The sequence below is a fragment of the Astatotilapia calliptera genome, chromosome 17, assembly GCF_900246225.1.
Source record: "Astatotilapia calliptera chromosome 17, fAstCal1.2, whole genome shotgun sequence".
NCBI classification, from domain to species: domain Eukaryota; kingdom Metazoa; phylum Chordata; class Actinopteri; order Cichliformes; family Cichlidae; genus Astatotilapia; species Astatotilapia calliptera.
In genome coordinates, this window is record NC_039318.1 from 10834194 (window position 1) to 10860530 (window position 26337).

General features: G+C 39.4%; 1 protein-coding gene across 3 annotated transcripts in view; it reads right to left on the bottom strand.

The window, feature by feature from the left end:
• Positions 1 to 26337, bottom strand: part of LOC113008869 (contactin-associated protein-like 4) — a 115312-nt gene that overhangs the window by 48469 nt on the left and 40506 nt on the right. The window contains exons 4-10 of one of the 3 annotated variants that reach the window (XM_026146730.1): positions 24709 to 24856; positions 23232 to 23438; positions 8600 to 8775; positions 8049 to 8195; positions 4737 to 5004; positions 3529 to 3678; positions 97 to 268 (exon numbers count right to left, since the gene is read on the bottom strand). In XM_026146730.1, coding sequence (XP_026002515.1) covers positions 97 to 268; positions 3529 to 3678; positions 4737 to 5004; positions 8049 to 8195; positions 8600 to 8775; positions 23232 to 23438; positions 24709 to 24856 — 1268 coding nt within the window. Of the gene's footprint in view, positions 1 to 96; positions 269 to 3528; positions 3679 to 4736; positions 5005 to 8048; positions 8196 to 8599; positions 8776 to 8929; positions 8986 to 10921; positions 11062 to 23231; positions 23439 to 24708; positions 24857 to 26337 lie in introns of those variants that run through there. The other 2 variants (XM_026146731.1, XM_026146732.1) reach the window with 2 other exon arrangements.

Genomic DNA, 26337 nt, shown 5'->3' on the forward strand with positions numbered 1-26337 from the left:
TATGTCAGTTGTAATTACTAACAAATAAAAGTCACTTCACTATGTCTACATTCAGCCTGGCACCACATTTGAAAGGTGGCACTTATAGGGACTTACCTGTCAATGATGCCACACATGTCAATCTGCAAGTGGCTGTAGTTTCCCAGCAGCCTTTGCTGCACTTTGATCAGGTCAACAGTTTGGTCATCCAGATTCAAGAGACGCATACATCCTTGAAATGTGTTGAAGGGGTTCTTGCACTTTTGAGCGCTCTCCCCAGTGGGACAACCTGAGAAGGGAAAAAAATCTAATGGTTGGACTTTTAAATTATCCAAATGATTCCACATGATGTCGATACAAAAATTCAGAGATAGATTTTCTCCAAAGTTTTTCTCAACAATATTTATTTCCATCCTTCCTGAGAATTATCTCTTCACATCTTAATTAGGTGCAAAAATACACCCCCAAAAAAATCTTAATTCACATTTTTGATTTTTTTAAAAATTGCACGTTATAAGACATTCAGAAAACCCCCACAGACGTCTTATAAAATCCAGCTCACAAAAACAAACATTAGCATTGTGGAAACAAAGAAACAGTTTGGGGTATGTTTTTAATATCCCTTGTTTTTTTGTTTTGGAACAGGAGGTTGTTTTGCATCGTACTACATCACTTCTGTTTTGAGCAACACCCTGTAAGCAAGAACTGAGGAGACTAACCTCCGCGGTTTTAAAAGCAAAATATTTTCTCATTCCTGTTGGGCTGTCAGCTGTTTAAGAGCTCAGTGCTTCCTTTGCTGTATTTTTTTTGTCATGATGCTCCAAAAGATTTTCAATGGGTGATAGGTCGTGACTGCAGTTAGGTCGACTTTGTACCCCTGACTCTTTTAGAATACAGAACCTAGCAGTGAACTACAGGGACTAGCTGCGAATGAATGCAAACAAAGTCAGCTGGGACAAACAGGCACTGCAACTGCAGCTGTCATCTAAAAAGCAGCTCCTTCTGAATATTATTAAAAACTTTTATATTATGTTTTATTATTCATCATCATTCATAAGCTTAAATAAACACTCTCAAGTCATTTTACACTCTTCAAAGTTGTAGAATGATCACACCTCTGAAGACTGCACCTTTAGGTTTTATAAAGACTAACAGATTGTTTGGAAATGGTATGGGTTTCAAATATTTGTGATTACGTTTTCACAGAACTCTACTCTGTGATAAACTAAGTACATGTCAAGATTCACGAGCTTTAAGAAATACGTTCAGCAGTATAACTGCTGGTCATTGTACTGTTGCACAACCCAGATCAGCCAAACTTAATGGACATCTCAGTGACTTCAAGGGGCCCAAGTCCCGTTTTTACAAAATAAGCCCAAATCATCAAACTTCCACCACTGTGCTTGACCATTAGTATGAGGTGTTTGTGCTGATATAATGTGTTTGGTTTTTACCAAATGTATTGCTGTGCATTATGGTCAAACATCTTGATTTTGGTCTTGCCTGCCTGCAGACATTGTTCCAAGCCTTCGAAACAAGCTATACTTACTTTCGGGTTTTCGTAATTGAACTGTTATGAACTTTAACATTTGACATGCTGACTGAGGTCTGTAGTATCTTCCTGGAAATGGTATGGGTTTCAAATATTTGGAAAGATTGTGTTACCGTGTTACCATACTGTTGTACTACAGATCAGCAAACTGCCAGGTCTTCTGCTCTGATAGAGTTTACACTTGCTAATGACCAGCTGAACTGATTAGCAGCACCTGGTTTCCACTTCCCCTTTTAATTCCTATAGAAGCAATAAGGGTGTACGTAGTTTTTCAGAAGACTCCATAGCATCCTGTGAGCACATTTTGTGCTTTCAGTTTTTCACATGAAAGCACAAATGTTGAACAGATAGAAATGTGACACATTTATATATCCAGGCAATCAAAGTTTTTACAAAATTTGTTGAAACCCCAATGCAGCAGAGAAAACCTACAGGAGAGCTAAAATCAAAAGTATTCAGCCTTTTCAGAACACAAATACTTAGATGTTGAGATGTTTTGTCAACCTATGACCTGCTGGTTGCACTAACACAAAGGTTCAGTAAGCTTTCTTTTTCTGATCACCTCATGCACAAAAGAGTAGCTGACCAACAAAGGCCCTCCACCCCACCTACTGTCCCAGTCCATGTTCATCTTATTCATTCATTTGAAAAAGCAACTCACAATATCATCATGGTCTAATATCTACTTAGGCAGTTACCCTCAATATGTTTTTGCTTACCACTCCCTTAACTTGCTCTTTGATCAGCCTTTGCACAGACTTTGGATTCTGTGTATGAACTCTGATTTAAGCCCTCAGCACAAGCAGTCCAGAGGTGGCTGTCAGATAAATCCTCTCTGCCCAATCCTGTGAATGAGCCCCATGTTTTATCCATCAGTGATTCGTGCTTCAGGTTGATCCTGGATGGCAGCATTCGGTGACCCAACACAGCATTGCTGCTCGCGGCTCTGCATTGCTCTAATTACAGTCAGTCAGACACACAGTTTGGCACTTCTTACCACAGGAAGGGGGGAAAGATGAGTCACTGGTCGTTGTCACCTTAAATTTTAGAAACTCAGAAGAAGACTTTGTTGGATCTGTTTTGCTTATGGCAGTCAAGATGACGCAGCAGGAAGTTTAGTGTTGATCACAATGTCATAACAATTGAGTTTCACCTGAAATTAGGTTAAGAATGTAACTACAGCTCAACTCACTGCCATCCTTTGCTCATTATACTAAGGCTGCTGTCTCTTAGAAAAACTGGAGCACTTCTTTAATGTTGTGATACCATTCACAAGCAGTATATAAACATTTATGCTGCAGGCAAAGGTGTGTGAAAGGATAATGCATGTAAAAAAAGTTTAAAAACAAAACATTTCAAAAGATATCCTGTACATTAACAAAATTGTGTTAACAAAATCTGTTGTGGCATGGAAGTGACCTGCGCAATATTAGGCAGGTGGATGTAATTTTGCAGCTGATCTCTTAACAAGTTTGTCTTTAGCTCCATGTGTTTACATGTGTAGGGGTGGAAGAGAGAAAGTATACATGTGCTACAGTAACAGGTGGGAGGGAAATGAAAAGAAGAAAACCTCAATTTTAAAATAAAAACACCGGTGATTTGGAGAGACAGAATGACAGAGAGAAAATAGTGGATACAGTAAGGACAAAAAAGGAGGAAAAAAAAGAAGAAAGATGGGTGGAGCAGCCAGAAGAAAGATGAAAGAAGAGGGGGGTGGGGAGTGAGAGCCACCGAGCAGCTTTATGACTTTGTCCCTCTCTGGGTGGCACTAAACCTCCAGAGGAGATCTGGAGATGATAATTATTACCAGAGTACCTGCATGAATTTTAACTACCCCCGTCTGTCGATGTCAGCAGTTTCTCTGGCAGCAAAGCCCTTGCACATGCTTACAGTATGTATAATCTGTTGACTTTGACCATAGAGAGCTTTTAGAAACGCTGAAAATCCCCCCCAAAATCTCTCTATATAAAAGTAGTACATGATGCAGGTATTCTTACCACCAAAGAAGAGTTGACTATCTGAGGTGAGAGGAACCGAGATGCTGATGTGAGCGGTGGCTCCTTCATCTTTGTCCACTGTGATGCTTAGATGATCATTTTTGAAGCTCAGCTCCACATAATGCCACTGACCGTCATTCAGACCTGAGCCTGAGACACAAATACACACATACAAAATCCAGAACAGGGTGTGATTGAGTTCAAATCAGGATGTGACCTTGGTTTAATTTTAATTTCAAGTATAAGAAAAATATAAATTACTCCATTTCCATTTTTTACTTGCATACACTTGTTGGCCACTTTGTTAGGTGCACTTTGCCCGCACTGGGTTGGACCTCCTTTGTTTCTCAGAACTTAATTCTTTGCGCCACAAATTCAAAAAGGTTCAAAACTTTCCCTAGAAATTTTGGTCCATATTGACATAACAGCATCAGAGTTGCTGAAAATTTGTCAACTTCACATCCAAGGTGCTTTATTGGATTGAGATCTGGTGACTGTGAAAGCCATTTGATTATACTGAAATCACCGTCTCATTCAAGAAACCAGTTTGACATGACTGTGGTCGTAAAGGGTGGTCATGGCCAACAAAACTCAAGTAGACCATGGTGTTGAAAGCTGCCTTAAATTTGCCAAGAAAATATCCCCCAAACCAATGCAGCAGCAGTCTGAAACACTGATACAAGGCAGGATGGATCCATGCTTTCATGTGGTTTACACTAAAATCTGTTCCTTCCTCTTAATGTTACAGCAAAAACAGAAACTCATCAGATTCGCAAATATTTTAACTTCTCTGTCCTATTTTGGTGAGTCTGTGCTGATTGTAACCTCGGTTTCCTGTTTTTAGGTCACAGGTTAGCAGCCAGTGTGGTCTTCTGCTGCTGTTGCCCATTTGTAATGAGTGGGTATATGAGTTACTGCTCTTGTCAGCTCGAAGCAGTCTATCCACAGAGTTCTCCTCTGACTTCTGGCATCAACAAAGCATTTTCTGCCAGAGAAGTGCTGCTCACTGGATATCTTTTTCAGACGTTTCTCTGTAAACTTTAGAGATGTGGGAAAATCATGCATGTTTTGCTGGTCTTGCACCAACAGCCATGCTATGAGTAGATAGTTGTGTCGTTGAACTGATGTACCTAATGAAGTGACCATTAAGCATACTCTAATGTATACGCAAATGAATAGAGAAACATGCAGATCGTGACTGAACCCACCTGCGCTGAGGTCCAGCGAGGATCTGCCTGCTTTACTGATCTGTAGTCGAAGCCTCGCCTGGCTCAGGTATAGGAACACTGTACCATCCTGCTGCGGGAGACCAAAGGTCAAGAGCAGACCTCCCTTGTTCCACGTCCTGAACTGCAGCATCACAGACACTAGCCCTGTTGACCATGATGTAAGGCCAGGCAACTGGAGGAAGCTGTGGGAGTCAGTGAACGTCACAGCCACTGAAACTGGCTCAGCACAAGAAAAGGTCACATTGCCCTGAGAACAGGAGGAGGGAAGAGAGAGAGAAAGAAATGATTGTGAAACATGAATATTCATCGACTGCAGAGGCTGACTTGGTTTGACTGGGTGTCACAGAGGTCTCATCAGCACCTCTCTGAAAAAGGACACCTGTATTTCCATATTGATATCAGCTGAACAGCTAAAACGCTGAAGGCTTTCTTTGGAAACCTGAAACATCAGAGTCAGAAAGGCTTTGCACACACTGCCACATAATCAAATTTCTTAATTACATCGGGAAACTGAAATAATACAACATGAGAAATATAGTTTTATAAACAGCAGTGTGTCCAAATATTCCATGATGAAATTTACCACGTATAAGCTAGTATGGTTCAAGTTTTCTTCTTCTTTTTTTTAACTGCCACTTGTCTCATGCAGCTCTTTTGCTTTGGGCTTTGTAACATCAGAATGTAGATGTGATGACACTGGTGATGATAATGAAGGAGATTATGATGATGCTAATGACGCTGATGATGATGATGATGATGGGTGTAAAAATAGGGAGGATGATGATGCAAATGATGAAAATAATGATGATAACAATAGTAATCATGACAGTGACCATTAGCATAATAATTACCACGATGCAGAAAAGGCAAAGAGGAAGGCTGGGGGAAAAGTCACTAAAAGTCTGTCGTAGGGAATAAAAGTTCACAGCTTGTTCAAACTTTCATCACGGAAGTACTCTAACAGAAGAATGATAAATGCTAAATAATTAATTACTATCATAATAAATTGACAGCCTTGACAGAAGGATAACACAGCTTTACTAGAAAATGCTATCATCACTATAATAAAACACCATTTTTCTATTAAATGATTTTTTTTACAGAAGACTTTTTATTTACTATAAAAATGTCACTTGTTCTTAAGCTACAAATACATAAACTGAAAGTTGCTTTGAACTTGCAGCTAATGTTTGATTTTCAAAGGGAAAAAAATGAACGATTGGCACACTGCAGAACTCCAATTTCTTTATTTAATGCATTTAGTACTTTGTGATGTTTCAAGCATACCTTCCCATCTTTAATCACCTGTGTTAGGTCCAATGACCACGATCACTGACAATAATATACGATCACATCCACGTCTTACATAGGACAAACAACTGATGAATAAATCTTCTATGAATAACACATGGAAGACCAGCGATATGTGGAAGATGTCTATGTCACATTTTTTGGCTCTGTAACAGCTCAACAAGGTGGAGATGATGTGCATGGATTTTTTTCCCCTAATTTTCTAGAGGTGCAGTCTACTGGTGGATGAAAATAGGATCAGCCAGACTGACCTATAAATAATCAGAGTGGTGGAAAAAAAACTCTGATGCAGTGATGCTACCCCTCATATCCATATTAAACCCTAGATATAGGGCTGTGGCTGACTTTTGTAAAAACTTTTTAAAACTTCCCAAAAACAAATCAAACATAAACTCTTAAATTTGCCCGATTACCTTGCTAAAGTGCCCTTCACATACAACGCTTCAATGGCACCGTTGTGCTCTGAAATTTATTATTTTCCTGGTTGGTGAGCACTCGCTGGTGACATGGTGTGACATTTGCATGACCAATAGAAAACATAGAATGGCAGGGAGCGTGCACATAAAATCTACATAAAGACCATTACTAGCTGCAAAAACAGTACATGCAAAGCACAGCAGCCATTCCAATAGCTAACCAGTGCTGACTGCTAATGTGTAGCTGATAAGTGAATTATGTGAATTAATGAAGTACATTTAACTTCTGCACATTGGTTCAATCGATGCAATGGCCCAGTAAATTATTCACTAGAGATGCAATAATGATAGATGTTAACGCATTCTTACAAATAGCACACAAAGTGGATCATCACCAAACACAATTTAGAGTAAGAAGAAAGTGTAAAACAATACAACAATAATTATCCATCCATTCACTTTTGCTTATCCTCAGGGTCATAGGGGACGGCTAGAGCCTATCCTGGGCACCACAGGGTGGAAGGCTGGGTACACCCTGGACAGGTCACCAATATGATGCAGGGCTAACACAGAAAGATGGACAACCACATTCACACCTGTGCGAAATTTACTATCACTAATAATCGAATCCCACTAAATGCATGTCTTTGGATTGTGGGAAGAAGCCAGAGTATCTGGAGAGAATCGACAGTGTCATGTGGAGAACGTGTAAACTCCACACAGAAAGGCTTCGACTAGATGGTGGAGTCATTGGACTCAGGACTAATATTGAATGTTTAGTTTTTGCAAGAACTGCAATGCTGAGTCCTTCATGACATTACAAACCTATTAGAAAAGAAGTGATTCCTGAAGATGCATTTTGAAAATACAACTTAGTACACAAAAATGAAGCAATTTCAACGTATGCTCAAAAATCTCTTCTTTTCTCGTAGGTTTGAAATGTCATATAGGACTCAACATTGCAGTTCTTGCAAAACAAAACAAAAAGCTGAAATAAAATATTTAGAATACTTTACAGATATTACAAATGGATTGTGGAGGCAGTCAAGGCACTTGCTGCTAAACGACAGATGAATGTGCCATACACCCTACACAAGCAGAGATGCATGAAGATGAACTGGCAAGTGAACCCCAACACAACAATGAATATTGTACTGAAAGAACAGATGTCTTTGAGCTGGCTTTGGACTTGGACTCAGCTTTTCTCCTTTACGCACACTAAGATGAGGCCATGTTTTTTTTGTTGTTTTTTTTACATATTTAACAATGAAAGCTTTGTGTAAAAGAAAGGAGTTACTACACGGTGACATATAGCAGTCATTCTCAATCCTAGACTCCACAAAAACTTTTGCTTTTTTTCTACTAAACTTTTTGAAACTGCGTGTATGCAAAGAGCTGTCCTCAGAATTATTAATATAAACATGCAAAACTTAAATTAATAACATTACAGCTCTAGTTCGGCATCATGAGTGACAAGCAATTAGTAGGCAAAATTGTACCACACTATTACTTTTAGTGCTTGTGGTAAAATTAATTCATAAAATGCTGAAATATAATGACTCACCACTATCGCGACCTGTGAACTGCCGTGTTTGGCCAGGTCTATCAGGTTGATGTCGCTGTACAGCAGGTTCTCAAGGCAGCCATGAAAGTTCCTGTTGGACAGGATGGGTTTCTGCAGTCCGTGGCTCTGGACAGCTGCCACCGTCAGCTGCACAGTAATTTCAAAACACGCTATAATAATATTACCTTCTTCCTCTGAATGACATCAAGGTTGCTGTAAGAGGTTCATTCACAGAGTACGCTGCCTTTTAACGCAGAAAAATAAGCTCAAAAACACCTCTTCATTGCCTCAGTACACTCACACAGTTAAATTATGCACTGAATAGCCCCTTTGAATAACCCTCTCAAGCTGGTTGGCACAGAAAGCTGCCCACCTTCTGCCTTTTCATTCACTAGAAGAACTAATATGACTTGAACGTCCTGTCTGATTTATTCTCACTCTAACTCACTCACGCTGCTGAACAAATGAATATTTCTGCAGGAGTGGATGCGCTTTTGACACGTTTGCTTCAGAATGTGTGTGTGTGTGTGTGTCTGTGTGTTTCCTCTCACCGTGTGAATGTGCCAGTGGCTGAGATCAGCCGGTATTTGAACCTGCAGTGTATTTTTATCTACGGTCAGGTTTAGGTGAGTGCTGAGCCGCTCCAGCTTTACATGGTGCCAGTGCTGGTCATCAAGCAGACTGCCCAGGGAAACGAGAAGTTGACCACCAGAGGATGAACTCACACCTGCAACACAGAGGGAGAGAGGAGCGGGAGAAAAGTTGTCATGTCGGTGCCATGGTACATTTCAGAGAAGAGCAACATCCCCGGCCAACGCAGAAATCCCATTATGCATCTCCTGCTGAGGATCTTAGATTTTTTTTTTCCTGAAGTTTATTACCTCCAACGCACTTGAAGAAGAACATCCATAAAACATTTTTAACAAGGACAAACATCTGTAAAGAAAATAGTCAGTGTTTTTTCCCAGCAAAACACCTATAGGAAGGGATTGTGTTCAATCTATCAAAACAAAAAGCGCCACGGAAAGATTGCTGCATCAGTGGGATATTTTTTAATCTCTGTTTCAAAACAAGAAGCAGGTCACTGAGGTCACCCTCTTTCATTATAGAGCACATTTCTGTATGCTGAGAGGGAGGAGGACAGAGTACGAGAAATGATGATGCTACAAAATGATACCAGGACATAATTAATGACAGACCCAACACCAGTAGGTCTGATAGGTGGATTTATCTTTGGGTCCTCCAATGTGTTGGTTAGGAAACGAGGTTCTGCTGACAGAATGAGCTACAACAAAAGGAGAGATATAAGCCAAGTCATTAATTATGAAAGGTGTTTTCTTCTAGATAGAAAGACAGTTCAAATTACAGAATTCCAACTCCTCATTGTGTGTTTAGGGGTCTGAGGTAGAGCTACGCAAAAGGCTGGTAAATGCTGGAAAATTGGTGGCTGGGAGTTAGAAAGAAGAAACCTTACAAAAAATCTGAAGCCTGCTCCCCAAATCAGTTTGAGGTTTTTAACCACTACTATCATAAACCAAGTAGTTTCTCCAATCTAAAATAACTGTCAGCGATCAACTTGCTGAATAGATCAAACTGTGGGTATCAGTTTCAGGTTTCAACAAGGGAGTACGCTGCATTCAAAGTTTGCATCAGTGACTTCATTTTTTTCTATATTGGCAATGTTACAGAGATATATTAGACTTATCCTAAATTGTCTTTAGTATTGTGCTTTAGCTATGAATCAAAGGTCCAACGACAGTTTTCCCACTACTAACAATCAAATTAAATCAAATTAAAATTAAAATCTGAAAGATAAATCTAACATGGAAGTCACAAAAACTGCAGGTAGTCTAGAGGCAACTTGAGGATAGTTCCTCAAAGCTAGTTGCTCCTATTTATTTCCTGTGCTAAAATGCTCAATTTTGCAATGGAAATAAGCAAAAATAAATAAATGTACGTAAATAAATCTCATCAGTATTTTTTATACGAACCAAAAGTGGATTAAAAGTACACACCGGCTGTTAGCTATCTCATGTTACAGTGCTATGGTTAAATGTATTGTAATTCAGTTTGGTTATGCTAGTATTACTTTATTAATACGTTAGCACTAAGTCGCCTGTGTGTTCTGCTCCTACTGTAGCCTAAAGAGGCACCTTGCTAATGAAGCTAGCTAATGTTAGCTGATGAGTAAACGTTCCAGCTTCTCCAAATATATCCCTACCTCCTAAAAAATGCAGGACTGACTAAAATAGCCAAAAATAGCCAAATCGAGGAAAACAGTATTAAAATTCACAAACCAATAAGTGATCAGTGTCTCTATCTTTTATAACACAGTTTGTGATTACACAAACATTTAAGTGAGTATTCAATGCTAAACAAATAAGTGGCTACACAATGCTCTTAAGTTTAACTGAGATCGTGATTAATGTTAAATAGTATCCAAACTTACTTCCAGTCTGAAACCAACTTTTCAGGGGCTTCAACAATGGAGCTTTGATCAGGACACAACTACCTTAGCTTAGTTTAGCGCAGAGATAGGAACATGGGAAACAGCTAGCTTAGTTCCATCGACAGAAGCCTGTCTTCCTCTTGCATCCAGTACTTATGCTGAGGATAAACAAGTAGTTTAAGAGAAAACAATAATAGAAACACTTCACTTCCATTAATGAATCTCTTTCTGACTCTCTGTCAGTCTTGATTCCCTTATTCCTCTTCTCCTTGCCTGCAAGTTTAATAGGAAGCTGAGAGAAAGAAGGTTCAATTTAAGAGAACCGTAACCGTGCCAGCATTTAAAATACAACTTCACTGCAAAGCTAACACACATTCTCAAAACCAATTCTTAGTTTTAGTCACAGTTACGAGGAATTTCATACCATACAGAAAGAAAAGGAGCAAGACATCCATGGCAAGAATTTGACTATGAGTGGGTTTCAGATTTGTTGATTTCATGTATTTGCATCTTTGTGTATGAGAATGGTAGGACACACAGTCTTACCAATGGTGTCAAACCATTTCACAGATCAATGGCTTTGAAAAAGATAAAGATTAATTTAATTATCATTATTCTACACAAGGTTGCACAACAAAATTGCAGATGCAGTACCCTCTATGAAAAATCCAAAATGAATTGAGTATTGCATAAACGGCCTTGGTTATATCAAGATACAACATGTTTTGGGTCTGTTCTTTTCTCTTGTTATCTTGTCTTGAAAACAACATGGGATACATTTTTATAAGTTATTACCCACCTATTTATATTAGGGTTATATAATCTGGTTATATTATATATAATTAATGGCTGTGGCTGTTTTGAATGACAATTTGTGTTATTTTTTATCAAAATATGATTCTGTTCATCTGGACGTAGTGTTTTCAGTGCGAGAAACGATGAGTGACGAAACGTTTCTCGCACTGAAAACGCTACGTCCAGATGAACAGAATCAACTTTTGGAGATTTACTTACCTGGATGATTGAGAATGCATCAAGATGTTTTACCAAAATACTTCAGTTTTTCCAGTAAATACAGTATCTTTTTCAATAGCACAAATTGGTGTCCCATTTGCTGTCAGAGAGAATTAAGTATCAAACGTATAGATGATGTCAAAGTGGCTATGTCCATTTTAATGTACAGTCTAAAGGTAAAACGCTTTACCACACTGGCAACAACTTGCATTTGTTTACAAAAAACCTCAATTAAGAGATCACTAAGATCCTGAGGGGAACATAAAAGTGTTTAACTGTTTTTTTAAAAACCTACTAAACAGAAAACATGAAAGCAACAACATCAAGATCAAAGTGCTAGATAGTCCCTTGTAGACACAGAGTAGTAGATAATTATAGCATAGGTTGGCATTTATACCCCAAAGATGCTATTCCTATTCTTTTTTGAATTCTTTGTCAGAGACATACTTTGTCTCTCTAGACAAAGTATGTCTTCTTTTGAAACATTCATTTTAGCTTACGATAAATTTAAATGAACCAAATCAGTCCTATAGTAAGTGTGAAAGGCAAGAAGTTATAGCAATATTTACCATCCACAGTAAATTAATATTTAGAAAGAGTCCTCCATTTGTTCTCCTTTTTTTCTGCCACAAATCTCTTTCACTTCCCAGTGTCTTCAAAGGCAAACAAGACGGCAGTCATTTACATTTTTACATTTGCCTTTAAACAATGAACTATGAGGGTTTTTTTTAAATTGTTTTAAATTCTATTTTAAAGATGCATTCTTTATTTTTACCGCACCAAAAAATTCAGTAGTAAGAAACCTATCATACAGCAGGGGAGTGCAGTAAGAGGTTTCTTTCCATTTTCTGGCTCCTCTGGGACTCTTGGGAGGCAGCATACAAAACGAGTAAATCGCTGTAGACAAAGTGGAATTGAGTAAGCAAATGCAACAGCAATCACCGCAGTTCATTGTCTTCTATTTTCTCTGCCAATTGGCACACTTTGTCCAAAGACATTCATCTCATTTCAGCGGCGCTGTTCAGATGCCTGGGGGGAAGATCTAGTTGTAGCTTTTGCTGCTCCGTACAATGAGCAAAATGCTGATTGTGGCAAAGTCGTGCTACTGTAAACCCTGAAATATTCCATTTAGTATGCCAGAGACCAGACAGTGAACACAGCATGTCCTCACTGCTGAGAATACGGAGAGAAGAAAGCCTTTCACTTAACATGCAGCCTGCCCTGCATGGATCTCTGATGCCATCCTAATTTCGTCAGTGATACTTAACACCATTTGTCCAAAAGGCACTGGAGCCCTCAGCGCATTTACTGCTGTGTATTACAGTTTTCCAATGGCAGTTCAGAATTGAAGTGAATTATGAAGCAGCAGGCTACATTACAGCAAACTGACATTTTGATAAATGTAAAGCATAGAGGAAATGAGATGGTTTTGGATAGCGGACATAAATCTTAATGAGCCAGTCAATTTATTCCAACTGCTTGGACAGCCACAGGCACACAGAGAGGGTCTAAGTGTCTCACTGCATGTGTTTGTTTGACTGTCTGTCTCCTTGGTCACTGTCTATTGGTCTGTCTGTTATTCCTGTCTTTGTGTTTCCATTCAGACGTGTACTTATGCTAATGGATGTTGCTCACTAATTAATGAAAACACTTGCAACCTTATAAGCTGTACATTTACCCAGTTCACAGTGTTCACAGCCACCTCTCTGTCTCAGCCAGCTTGCTGTTCTCGTGAAGTGACATGAATCACCGTTAAAGAGAGGACCGGGACTGACAGGATCAGGCCGGCAAAAGGGAGAGATAACTGTGAAAAGCTTCAGAGAGTCTCTCACATTCTTCAGTGTTTAGATAATGGATCTAAACCTTCTGCTATTATCTATTAGCTCTGTTAGTTTGATCTTCTCTTGTCTTCCAATAGCTGACTGTGGAGGAGCATGCTGTGGCTCAGGGTGGATGCTCCAAGCTATTGATCTAAATTACACTGTCTGTAGACTCCAAGCTCCTTGGAGATTCGGAGGGAGGAAGAAGACAAAAGATGAATACCATGCAATTGTTAAAGGTAAATAATTCAATCTGAAAAAAGAACTAGCAGAGGCAGAATTTGGATCACATATGAAAAAGGCTTTGATAAATAAACAAATATTTTTTTCAATAGCAAAAAAACAATAGGGTAGGGATTGACAGAGAGGCAGGGCAATAAAGAGAGCGTGCAGTGTCAGTGCTGTGACTGGGGCGAAGTACGATTTTTAGGATAATCTCAATTTAGCTCAATATAATCTCTGCACCGTTACAACAATCCTGTGTTTACTGTCGTTCCCAGCCAAGTTCGTTGAGCACTTTGCTGACTATCGGACTGAGCCTAGCAGGGATGTGACAGGCGTCACTCAGGGAGCTGATGTCAGACTGACAGCTTTTGCAGATGACGCCTCTTTCCAGCTGACATATACTAGACAATACCACCAGGGAAATAAACTGCTTCCACCCAGTCATAATGGGAATTGGACAATATTCTGCTTTTTATTTCAAGAATGCAGAAAGGGGAGGGTGAGACTAGGGTGAGGGGATGTAAAGAAGTAGAGAGAGGCCTGGAGTTGGAAACAGCAAATTTAGGCTTTCACAAAATCTTAGAAAAATAGCTGAGGGAATCTGGGATTTTCAGCGTGTGTGTGTGTGTGTGTGTGTGTGTGTGTGTGTGTGTGTGTGTGTGTGTGTGTGTGTGTGTGTGTGTGTGTGTGTGTGTGTGTGTCTGCATGGCAAAGGTCCCTTGTTCAAACATTAATATAACACTAAAATGCAGTTGAATTATGTCTTCTCTTGAAATGCTTTTTATGGTTAAGTGAATGGATGATGCAGGAAGTCTGACAATTGTGAAGCGTGAACTGAATGGTACAGCATGTATTGTATTCAGGTTTTGTTGTCATATGATCACTAAACATATGATGTTGACTTGTCTGTCATTTCGAACATGTGCCCCTGTAGGGTAAGTTTAATAAAGCCCCATCTCTCAGGCCTAGTGACACTCAGTGCCCCCTCCTGGCAGCTACTGTGCACTAAAGCAAAACATATATTTCCTACCTGCAAACACCTGGCTTTGGTTGCTGGCAGACTGCTACGTGTCACTTGTAGTATGCATGAAAGAAACTGACTAGTTGACATGTGTTTTCCAAGTTACAGTGAAACTGTGGAAAATGCAACACAGCTAGAAAACTGAAATTGTTAGCCTTCAAAGTAAAAGTTGAGCCATTGCTGCGCCATTGAAGCACACTTTTACTTTGAAGGTAGTGTTTGCAGACAAGTCTGTGTCTTCCATGCAAACTACAGACATCCATGGCAACCTGTTAATGGCCAAAGCAACTGTAAGGATGTTTTTTTGCACAGCAACCTCTTTGCATCTGATTTCACCAGGAACTGTCATAAACCCAAGGAACCACTTGCCAACCAGTTTGGAGGACTTATTTCTCCATCGAGCACATATTTCGTATCACATCCAATCTGGTGGACAATCTTCAAGCAATATATGCATGGAGCAAACTCAGCTTTGCTTATAGTGATGGTCAAAATATTCCGTTTTCCACAAATCAAAACATGGCAGGAATTGTGGGAAATTCGGTGCTTATAGTGCATCTAAGAAGGTTTTGATCGATTATTAGTTCTAACAGCCGGATGCTCTCTGTTGCATCATACTCCTACTTGACCTTCTGGTGTGTGCTACCATTAGTTCATCAATGCTCTAACCTAATCTTTCTTTGAATTCTCCTTTCACCCACACAAAGAGCAGGTACCGAGTCTCACTCAGTTTTTCAGCAACCAAACAACTAGTCTGCAAAATTTCAACTATACTGCATGCCCCCTGTTTTGGGATAAGAGAATACTGTGATTAATGAAAAGTACAGTGACTAAGTGGTGCTTTTTATTTATTTATTTATTTATTTGTTCATTTATTGCTACATCAAAGAAAGTTTAACTTTAGATCAAATTATTGCTTTGTTATAAATATAACCACACAATCTTACATCACAGAAATAAATAAATAAACACATAAAACTAATTTCTATGATTAATTATCTGCAGTTTCACTTTTGGAATATAACTTCATTTAGGACCACAAAATATGGTTTTCTGAGGGAAAGTGATATATTCTCAGGAAGCTGCACTTTTAATTTCAGCTGTAACTGAAAGGAAGGCCTGGCTGATGAGCAGAGCAGCAGAGTACTCCAGCAGCCAGATGGCACGGTTGATGAGAGCTTTGCCATATGGTGATAATACGACAGGCTGGCAGTCCAACAGCACCTCAGGTTTAACCTTGTTTACGCCAGATACGCACACACGATGTCTCGCCTTGCACCTTGGGTCATGTTTTCTATTTTCCTGTCATTCATCATGGTTTCCTATTTTATTTTAATACACGTGTTTTAGGCACTTCAGTGTTGTGTCATCTCCACCATCATGAGTGTCATCTGTGCCTCATTGTGCCATTCCCAGAGTTTATTTAATATGGTTGTACCTCTCTTTCTGTGCCAGACTGTATTGTGTGCTCCAGCCTCTAGTTCCCAGTGTACATTTTTAGGGAATTTGACTTCCCAGATTCCCTGTACTGCCATGGCCTGGTCCCTGTCAGCGGCTGAGTGATTACCAAACTTTTTTGTTAAAGTGAAGAGTGTTTATTTTATTTTTTATTTTTTTTACTTTTAATTCTATCTCTCTAAGTTGTGCTTTTGAGTCCTGTGTCTGTAGCTTCATGGTCATCACAACATTTTACCTTCATTAGCTTCCACACAGGCAGTGGGTTATGTTATGCTAACCCACTGTGCTCCACAGTGTTCATCCTTGACACATGTTTATAGCATCCATCATATATTATAGATTAAAAGAGAGAGATGAGGATGTCAAGCTGGGAGAGAAACGGCCAGAAAGTGAGACCCCCCACTAGATAGAGGCGAAGAGTCTGGGAATAGCTAAGAATCAGTGAGACAAACAAGACAAGAAAAGAACAAAGCTAAACACAAGTTCCTTCTTGACAGTCAATCACCAACATTCTGATTGACTGTATCTGCCAGATATGTACAAATCCAGATAACAACAGTAGGGACGCTGTGTAAACAAATGTAAATAAAGAATTGATTTGCAAATGTCACAGACCCATATTTTAATCACAATAGATTAAATATAGGACATATCAGATGTATCCTTTTTTTTTTTTTTAAAGTATTTCTTCATTTTGAACAACACGTTAAAAAAGTTGGGAAAGGGCCATGTTTCCCACTGTGTAGGATGCCGTGTTCTTCTAACAACATCTGGAAACGGAGGAGACTGACTGCTGGATTCCTGTGAGAGGAATGTTGTCCTAATCTTGTCTGATAGAGGGTTCAAGCTGCTCAAAAGTCCTGGATGTTCTTCGTGGCATTTTTTTTGTTTGTTCGTTTGTTTGTTTCGTGATGTATCAGATGTTTTCAGTTCATGAAAGGTCTGGACTACAGGTCAGGTTAGCTCCCAGACTTCCATTATGAAGCCGTGCTGCTGTAATAGATGCAGTGTGAGGTTTAGGAATCCTGCTGAAATGTGCAAGATTTTCCCTGAAAAGGTATTGTCTGGATGGGATAGTAGCATGTGTGCATTTTAATTCAGCTTTGGCCCAGAGAGATTGGGGACCTTTCTGGATACTGTTCAGTAGTGATGGGATTTCCGGCTCTTTTTAGAGATCCGGCTCTTTCGGTTCTGCTCACTAAAAAGAGGCTCCGAACCGGCTCTTCAGGTTGTTTTGTTGCTTTAATTAATTTATGATTAACAATAATATAAAATTATGCACAAAAGGAATTACTAATTTTAAAAAAGTGGTTTTATTTATATATGTTTATATATAAATATATGCGGTGGCCCCTAGAGACAAAACATGTACAATCTCCAAAACACATTTCTAGCATGAACTAAACTTCCAAAGCAGAGCTACTAGATCACTTAAATTACACAATTGAAAGCATGTGTGTATTGTTTGTGTATTTATACACAGGCACTCATATATATTCAAATAATTTTAAAAAAAGTTCATTTACCTGTTACTATCACACACCAAATCTGGTCGTTGGTACTTGCTGGCTTGTGTAGCCACAAGATAACAAAAGCTCAACACTGCGCCCAGCATCCTGGAGCACTTCTGTTGTCTTTTGTACGTGTTTTGAGTTTTTATGTGCTTCTGAGTTTTTATGTGCTTCGGAGTTTGTACATGTTTTTACGTGTTTTGGAGTTTGTACTCACAACAGAGGACACACTCTGGACCTGGTCATCACCCATGGGCTGTCCACCAGCGTGTCCTCTGTTGTTGACTTGGCTGTCTCTGACCACTACTGTGTGTTTTTTAACATCACCGGTTTTATTCAGCGGGAGACCTCGGTGCGAACTGTGAGGAGGCGCTATCTAACCTCTGAAGTGGCTGCAAATTTTACCAGGGTTTTAGACGAATGCCCCCCTGTGATTTTACCTGCATCCTGCGATTTGATTTTTAGTTATTTCAACAGCAAACTGAAGAAAAGCCTTGACTCCGTTGCTCCACTCACCACCAAAAAGATTAACGTAAAACATGCATCACCCTGGAGAAACGAAGAAGTCAAAAAACTCAAAAGAAATTGCAGGGCAGCAGAAAGGAGATGGAGGAAAAATAAAAATACTATCAACCATCAAATATTTTGCGAGCAACTTAAAGTGTACAATAATACATTAAGGAAGTCAAGAAATTCATACTTCGCCAAAATAATCAGTATTAACAAAAATAATCCCAAGGTCCTCTTTTCCACCATAGATCATTTATTTAACCCTGATTTTAAAAGCTCCCAAAGAACCCCCACAGACTCGCTCTGTGAGCAGTTTGCAGACCACTTCAGGGGAAAGATCAGCGCCATCAGATCTGATATTTTATCTAATCGCGATATGATTGTAAACACATCTGAGGGCTCGATTGTACCTGAGGAGACACTGGACAGCTTTGTCCTGGTTAATGCTGAGAACTTTCAGAAGGTTTTCTCCACAGTGAGACCCACCACATGTCTTTTAGATCCAATTCCTTCTTCACTCTTTAAAACACTTTATGGATTTTTTGAGGCTGAGCTTTTATGCATGATGAATTGCTCTCTTCAGTTGGGTGTCTTCCCTGCTGCCTTTAAAACGGCGGTGGTGAGGCCCCTTCTGAAGAAGAGCAATTTGGATTGTAATGATTTTAATAACTACAGACCTGTATCCAACTTACCATTTTTAAGTAAAGTCTTAGAAAAACTTGTTTTTACTCAGATTACTGATTTTCTCAATGATAGACAGATCCTGGAGATATTCCAGTCTGGATTTAGGGTGAACCACAGCACAGAGACGGCTCTCCTAAAGGTTTTAAATGATCTTAGATGTAACTGGGACTCCCAAAAGCTCTCAGTCCTGGTGCTACTGGATCTAAGCGCAGCCTTTGATACAGTAGACCACGCTATTCTTTTAAACAGACTGAAACACATGGTGGGCCTCTCTGGTGCTGTACACAGCTGGTTCACTTCATATCTCTCTGACAGAACTTTTATGGTGAGTATGGATACATGCTCCTCTAAGATCCATGAAATGACATGTGGTGTGCCTCAAGGGTCGGTTCTAGGCCCTGTACTTTTTAATTTGTATATGCTCCCTCTCGGCGGTGTCATCAGGAGGCATGGAGTGAACTTCCACAGTTACGCTGATGACACGCAGCTGTACATCTCCGTGTCTCCTGATGACACCAGACAAATGGATGCCCTCTTTAACTGTATCTTGGATATAAGATCTTGGATGGCAGAAAACTTTTTACAACTTAACCAGGACAAAACTGAAGTTTTAATTGTCGGTCCTGAGGCTCAGAGAGAGAAACTCTTGTCTAAATTAGAGGCATTTTCACTATGTCCTTCGCTACAAGTGAAAAACCTGGGTGTTATTTTTGACTCTGAGCTTGGTTTTATCCCACATGTTAAACATGTAACTAAAATTGGATTTTATCATCTAAAAAATATAGCCAGAGTCCGCCCTATTCTCTCTCGGGCCAACACGGAGATGCTGATGCATGCTTTTATTACCAGTCGCATTGATTACTGTAATGCCCTGCTCTCTGGTCTTCCTAAGAAGAATATTTCAACTTTACAACTCTTGCAAAACTCGGCAGCTCGTGTGCTGACGAAGACCAGAGGGCGGGCCCACATTACACCGGTTTTAGAATCGCTGCACTGGCTCCCCGTGTGTTTCAGGATCTATTTTAAAGTTCTTTTATTGGTTTTTAAATGTCTTAATGGTCTTGGGCCTTCTTATCTCTCAGATCTGCTTTTACCATACGAACCCTCGCGGACCCTGAGGTCCTCTGGTACTGGCCTTTTGATTGTCCCTAAAGTCAGGACACATACTCACGGAGAGGCAGCTTTTCAGTGGTATGGTCCTCGTCTGTGGAACAGCCTGCCGGAGGAGCTCAGGGCCGCAGAGAACGTACATGTTTTTAAGAACAGGCTCAAGACCCACCTTTTTAATTTAGCTTTTACTTAGCGTTTATTTATTTTTTATGCTTATTTATTCTATCCTGTTATTCTATTATTAATTTAGGATTTACCTAATATTTGTTTGATTTTATTCTTATTCATTTTTTAATCTTCTTATTCTATTTATATTTATATTTATATTGTATCCTGTTCTTATTTATTTTATCATTTTACCCTATATATATTGTATTGCGTCATATCTCCAGTGTTTCCTCGGAAGGCGCTCTCTGCACCGGGGCTGTTATTGACCGTGGCTGCTGGGTCTCTGGGGTCCTCTCAGCCTGGTTGGGGGGCTCCTTGGCCTCCCTCCTGCTGTGTGCCCAGCCTGGAGGCTGCGGTCTGTGACCGGCTCCCGGTGCAGACGGCTCCCTGTTATAGTGTTTCCTCACTTGGCTCATGCGAGCCCAGCCCAATTTTTACTCTTTAAGTGTGCGCGTGTGTGTATGTGTGTGTGGGTGGGGGGATATATGTGTATTGAGAGTGTGGGGAGTGAGTTGGAGGGTGGGGTGGGCTGCTTTTAACTATGTAAAGCACTTTGTGCTACATTTTCTCTGTATGAAAAGTGCTTTATAAATGAAGATTGATTGATTGATTGATTGATTGTACGTGTTTTTACGTGTTTTGGAGTTTGTACATGCTTCAGAGTTCGTACGTGATTTGAAGTTTGTACGTGCTTTGTCTCTAGGGGCCACCGTAAATATACTTTTATTTATTCACTCCACATAAAATGTAATAAATAAATCATATAATACAAAAATCAACTATTCACATTTCAACTTTTAACCATTTAAATTTTCAGCTGTTTCCTTTTACAAATTTAAAGTGAAAACAACACAAAACACTGCAAACCACAACACAATTAAATATAAATTATAATATGAAAACAAAAAGAACATGCATATTCTCTGTCATATGGGCCCGCATGAATAAACTTTCTGAATCCTTTATCATCTGCAACCGAAAATAGTTGTGGATGATTACTATACCTTTCTAATGTGATGTTGTTGTCCCTGGCTCTCTTTCTCTCTCTCTGGCTCTGTTCCTGTGCTACTGAGTGTAACTACCGCCCCTCCCCCCTCTGCCCAGCGTAAAGCACAAGGCTCGCGTGCAGAGTGAAGCGGAAAAAAAGTGCAAGAGAGAGAGAGAGAGAGAAAGAAGAAAAAAAAACCCACGTGACGGCTCGCGATAAGGAGCCGGCTCGCATCGTTCATGTCAAAGAGTCGGCTCTAAGAGCCATTTCGTTCGCGAACGACCCATCACTACTGTTCAGGCAGTGGCTTCTTCTTTGAATGATAAAGCTTTAACCTGTACCTGTGGACAGCACAGTAACCAGTGTTCAGAGACAATGAATTTTGGAAGTCTTCCCAAGCTGTGCAGTGATTTCCATAACAATATCATGCCTGTTTTTAATATGGTGCCCTAGAAGCCCCAAAGATCACATGCATCCAATATTGATTTTGTGTCCTTTCCTTTGCACACAGAGATTTCTCCAGATTTTTTGAATATTTTTATGATGTTATGTACTGTACATGATGACATATTCATAGTCAATTTTATGTTGATGAGCATTATTGTGAAATACACAATTTACAGATTAGTGATCCTCTGCCCATCTTACCTTATGAGAAACTCTGCCTTACTAAGATGCTCTTTTTATGCACAGTCATGTTACTGATCAGTTGCCAGTTATTTTAATTAGTTGCTATGAAATTCAAAATAAGCTAATATTTATTGGAAAACAATTAATATGGTTTTATGTTCTACAGTGAATAAAATATGGCTTTTGAGATTTTCAAATGACTGCATTCTGTTTTCATTTACATTTTACAAAGCATCCCAACTTTTTCAGAGTTAGACATATAGCACTCTTTCTAATTAGCTTGAGACATATGGATAAACAAACAAGCACTGTAGTGAGCTAAAAGGCATATGTAGAAAGAACCATAATTCCCCTGAGTTTCATCAAAATTGAATCAGAGGTATTTCCCAAAATTGTTTCTGACAAACATGCAAGTGAACCAGCAGATGGGTTGAGAGTGACTTCAAGCTTGTTCCATTTCATTATAGGAACAAAACATGCAAGATATTAAATTTGCTATACACAGAAGGGATTTTGGAAGCTCTGGACCCTGAGTGAGTGCATAATTATGCTGTACAGTTTGCGTGTTTAGCTGACATTTACTCGCAGAACTAAACAATGAAAGAAAAATAAATGAACAGATGAGTGGAGCTGCAGAGTTTGCCAGTGCAGTTGGCTCAAGGAACTTCCAAAATATTGAATTCAATTCAAACATCGGAAGTTTCACTCACTCTCCAGCACAGAGTTTCAGTCATTGTCCTCAGGAAGTCGATCACTGCTGATTTGGTCCTTCCAAAAACATTACCATGTTCAGTTGGTGTGAATATGTTGCTTGCAAACTGTTTGAGGAGTGCAAAATAGTCCCTGATTATATAGTATGACAACATGACAATCAGGCACACTATTAAGATCAAAACACACGTCATCACAGCAGACAAAGTCCCTCTGACAGGTACGGTTTTTCCCAAAAGGGTAAATCTTAACAAGTAATTTGTTAAATCAGTTGGACTGCCCTAAAGCGTACCCTCCTTTATGTCTTTCTGGACACTAATAGGACCCTTACAGGTTAGAGGTCAAATTTATACCATCAGTACATCCAGTGGGAAGCTGAGGGGTCACACTATATACACACACACACACATATATATATATGTAAATTACAAACATTCAGCAGTAACAGATGGACAACACAGACTCGGGGAAAATACCTACAGAAGGACTCGTGCTGGGGTTTAAACTAATGTTGTCACAGGAGGCTTCTTAGAGAGCTTGGCAGCTAATGCTAGTGCTAGTCCTTTGGGACCACAGACTTTCTGTATATGTGATGCTACCGCTGCCTGTTCAAATGATGGAAAATGTATGTTTTACATCTCTGCTGGCAGTGCCATTGTCACACCTTTCCAACAATGTGTGTCTCAGCATGACAAGCTACACATGCATAAAAGACCTGATTTAAACAGAGTGAATATATTTATCTTGCACAACCAATTAGGCAATATCACTATAAACTGCAATTTTGCAGAATGATTCAGCATTATTGGGGTTATGTTTATCATGTAAGAAAACACAACAAAGCATTAATTTATGTCTGTAGCTCTTTGAGACCGGTGTCCTACCCTGTAGGTGGTAGAGTAGCAGCTTTCCTTTCTCGAGCACCAACGTGAGGCTGTGATCTCGCTGTCCCTCTGCATGGAGCAGTGTCCCAGAATTCTTCAGGGTTTTAAACTTCAAAGAAATAGTCTCCATCACAGTCCAGCTTGCCCTCACACTCAGTCTGTAGACCAGGCTACTTCTGCTCCCATCAAAGCTTGCCACGCTAGAAGCTACAGAACAAAATTAAGTGGGAGAGGGAAAAGTTTTATTCTTTACATTTCATTCATTTTAAATAACATACTAGCACCAAATACTAACACAACTGTGCAAACTCTGTCTTTGCCACCATTTTTCTAACATCATGAATTTCACAGAATTGTAAGATATTTCTAGACAGATTTGGATCTCTTGGTGAAATTATTTACTCAGCAAGCACATTTAACTCCATTAACATCACTTTTCCATATGATTTAGCCCAGAGTTGACCATTCCTTTTGGTGCTATGTTCAATGCTATGTTCGATTTGTGAAACTTCTTTAGTATATTTTAAAATAAAGAGGCGATTGCGATTGATCAGTAGGCTTCACTAGTTGAATTTAAGCCCTGTTGTCACAGAAGTACAGTTTTACAAACCATAGCTTTATTATAGGTAGGGTACAACACAAAGTAACAGGGCTGACATTTAGTTAAGTCAGTTACAAAGAAGCAAAGCTTGCTGTGCTGCTGCTGCCTTGAAATGCTTGGATTGCTTGAAGGCATTTTGCATGTACATTTCTATTGTTTCAATTCGTATTGCACTCTGTATTAAAACCATGTGTTCTCTGTACATCTCACACACAACACCCAATAATTCTAGTGCATGGCTTAGTGTTTGAATAGCACTGCTTATTTTTCTAAGAACTAATGGTTTCTAAATTGACTGCAAAAGGTTTGTATGACTCACATCACACACCAGAGCAAAATCAAACCAAAGCCTATGTGTGTGGGAGTATTTTAAATCTATTTTTCTAAAAAAACAATGAACAATCCTGTTCTGTATATAATGCTACAGGATTAATATAACTTTCAAGGTGTTCCAGGGACCATTTCTTATTTTTCCGCACCACATTTAAACACCATAATCCAAATTTGATAGAGATAATCTGTGTAGATTTAATCCAACAAATCAAGATTTTAATTAATTGACTAAAGTTTGACTTTACATTCTAAGATACAAAACTAGCTGCTAGCAAAATACTTGTAATACAATAACAAGCCAAAACTGCCATTTGTAATATTTTAAAACAAGACACTTTTAATGCCACAACACATTTACATTTTTAGCATTCAAAATGAGTTGAAGCCAGTCGGGCATTAAAGACTTCAAGACAGGCAATCAAGACCAACTAACTGTTGATAACATAATTATATGTTACTTAAGGTCAAAATATTCTATGATAAAATAAACATTGGATATATTTATAATTGCTATAACATAACACTTAATTCACAGTTACTTACTATATCGACATCCATATATTTCCAGTCTGAGGCCAATCCTCCCACTGGGGTTCCAGTCCAGTGGGATTAAACGAAGAAAGCGAGCTATGACCGGCTGCTCCAGTTTGTACTGGACTACAGTGTCAGCATTACTGTTACCTGGAAAAGCCTGCAACAATACAGTTACATGTTTGTTACAGTTACCGTTTTCTTCATTCTTACACTCTGTCTCAGTCAGCTGATTGCTGCAACAACAATGTAATAATGTAATAATGATGTAATAGCAATAACAAACACTAAAGGGTGATGCCTCTATCAGGAAAGCAGATAGATATGCTTCTCATCAAGTGTTCATAATGGTGACTAAAAGCTAGATAGGACCATTATACATTGAAAGTTTTACATATTCGAGGGCTGAAAATCTCTTTGTCAGTGGAAAGAAAAAGTCTCCCAAACCTCCTCTGCCCTGAGACCATCTTCATTTTCAAACTCTGAACTCACCGAAGCCATTGATCCTAAGTAATGATAATGTCTCTCCCTCTCCCTCATCTCTGTCCAGTGATCAATAACTTGGACCTATTCTGTCTCCGTAGCAAGCCTCTCTTTAAAAGACTAATGGCTTCTATTTTTCCCAATCAGCTGCCTGTGGGAATCCAGCAGGGCTCACACACACAGAGAAACACCTGCAATAATATGTGTAAGAAGAAAACAAGAAGAACAAGCTGCATATACGGTATAGAGTAGGTGTCCATGTGTTCCTGTGCATGTCATTTGCTTGTGTCCTATCTGGAGCGCTTGTGTGATGCTACCTGTGTGTTTGTGTGAGAAACTCAGCTGAGGGTGTACCGATGTAACTGTGTGAGAGAAATTGGCTTCTCTGGCACTGCATAATTGTGATCTCAGTGCCGTCTTCAAGGGCTGAGCCGGCTGGCCAGCAGAGCGTTAAGCTCAACAAATGGCTCTGTTTCCTGCTGAGGAGAGCAGCATCTCATTTACTTGCCTGAGCATCTTTTGAAATATGAGTAGCCTCTGACAAGCCTTCAGTCAAGGAGAGAGGAATGGCTAGAGAATGAGTCGAAGAAGAGGATGAGAGGGCATGACAAAGGAATTGCAGAGGAACTGTGCCTGGCGTAGTTGGTACCACCAAGACAATATAAAAATACTGAATTATGCAATTATGCAATAAAGTCTTTCATTAAAAGGAGCTACAAGAAAAGAACGTTTGGAATCGGCAGTATAATAATGTTGGCAGACACGTTATTCAAGTGACATGTCAGTCAACATAGGAATTTCACTGCATAGCTGCCCACAGTGAAGCTAGATTATTCACTATTAAATAGGGTGTTTGCTGAAATATACTTGTTGCCATGCTAATGACTTTTGCTCCTTAGGAAGTTCTGAGGAGAGTTGCCAGCTTTGTTAACCTCATTTACTCCTCTTTACTTTATCAGGGAGGTAAATTATCATAAGTGGGCTTTAAAAAAAAACTTCTAAATGACGCACTGACTTTTAAATCTCAACCAAACCTTGTGCCTGCCACCCTATGGGCCAAAATCAGATATACCTCTTATGGTGGTCTGGTTTTCCAGCAATGTTTGGATCGCATCCCAGAAGCATGTTTGTGGCACAGGAAATCCTGGGGATGCTGAG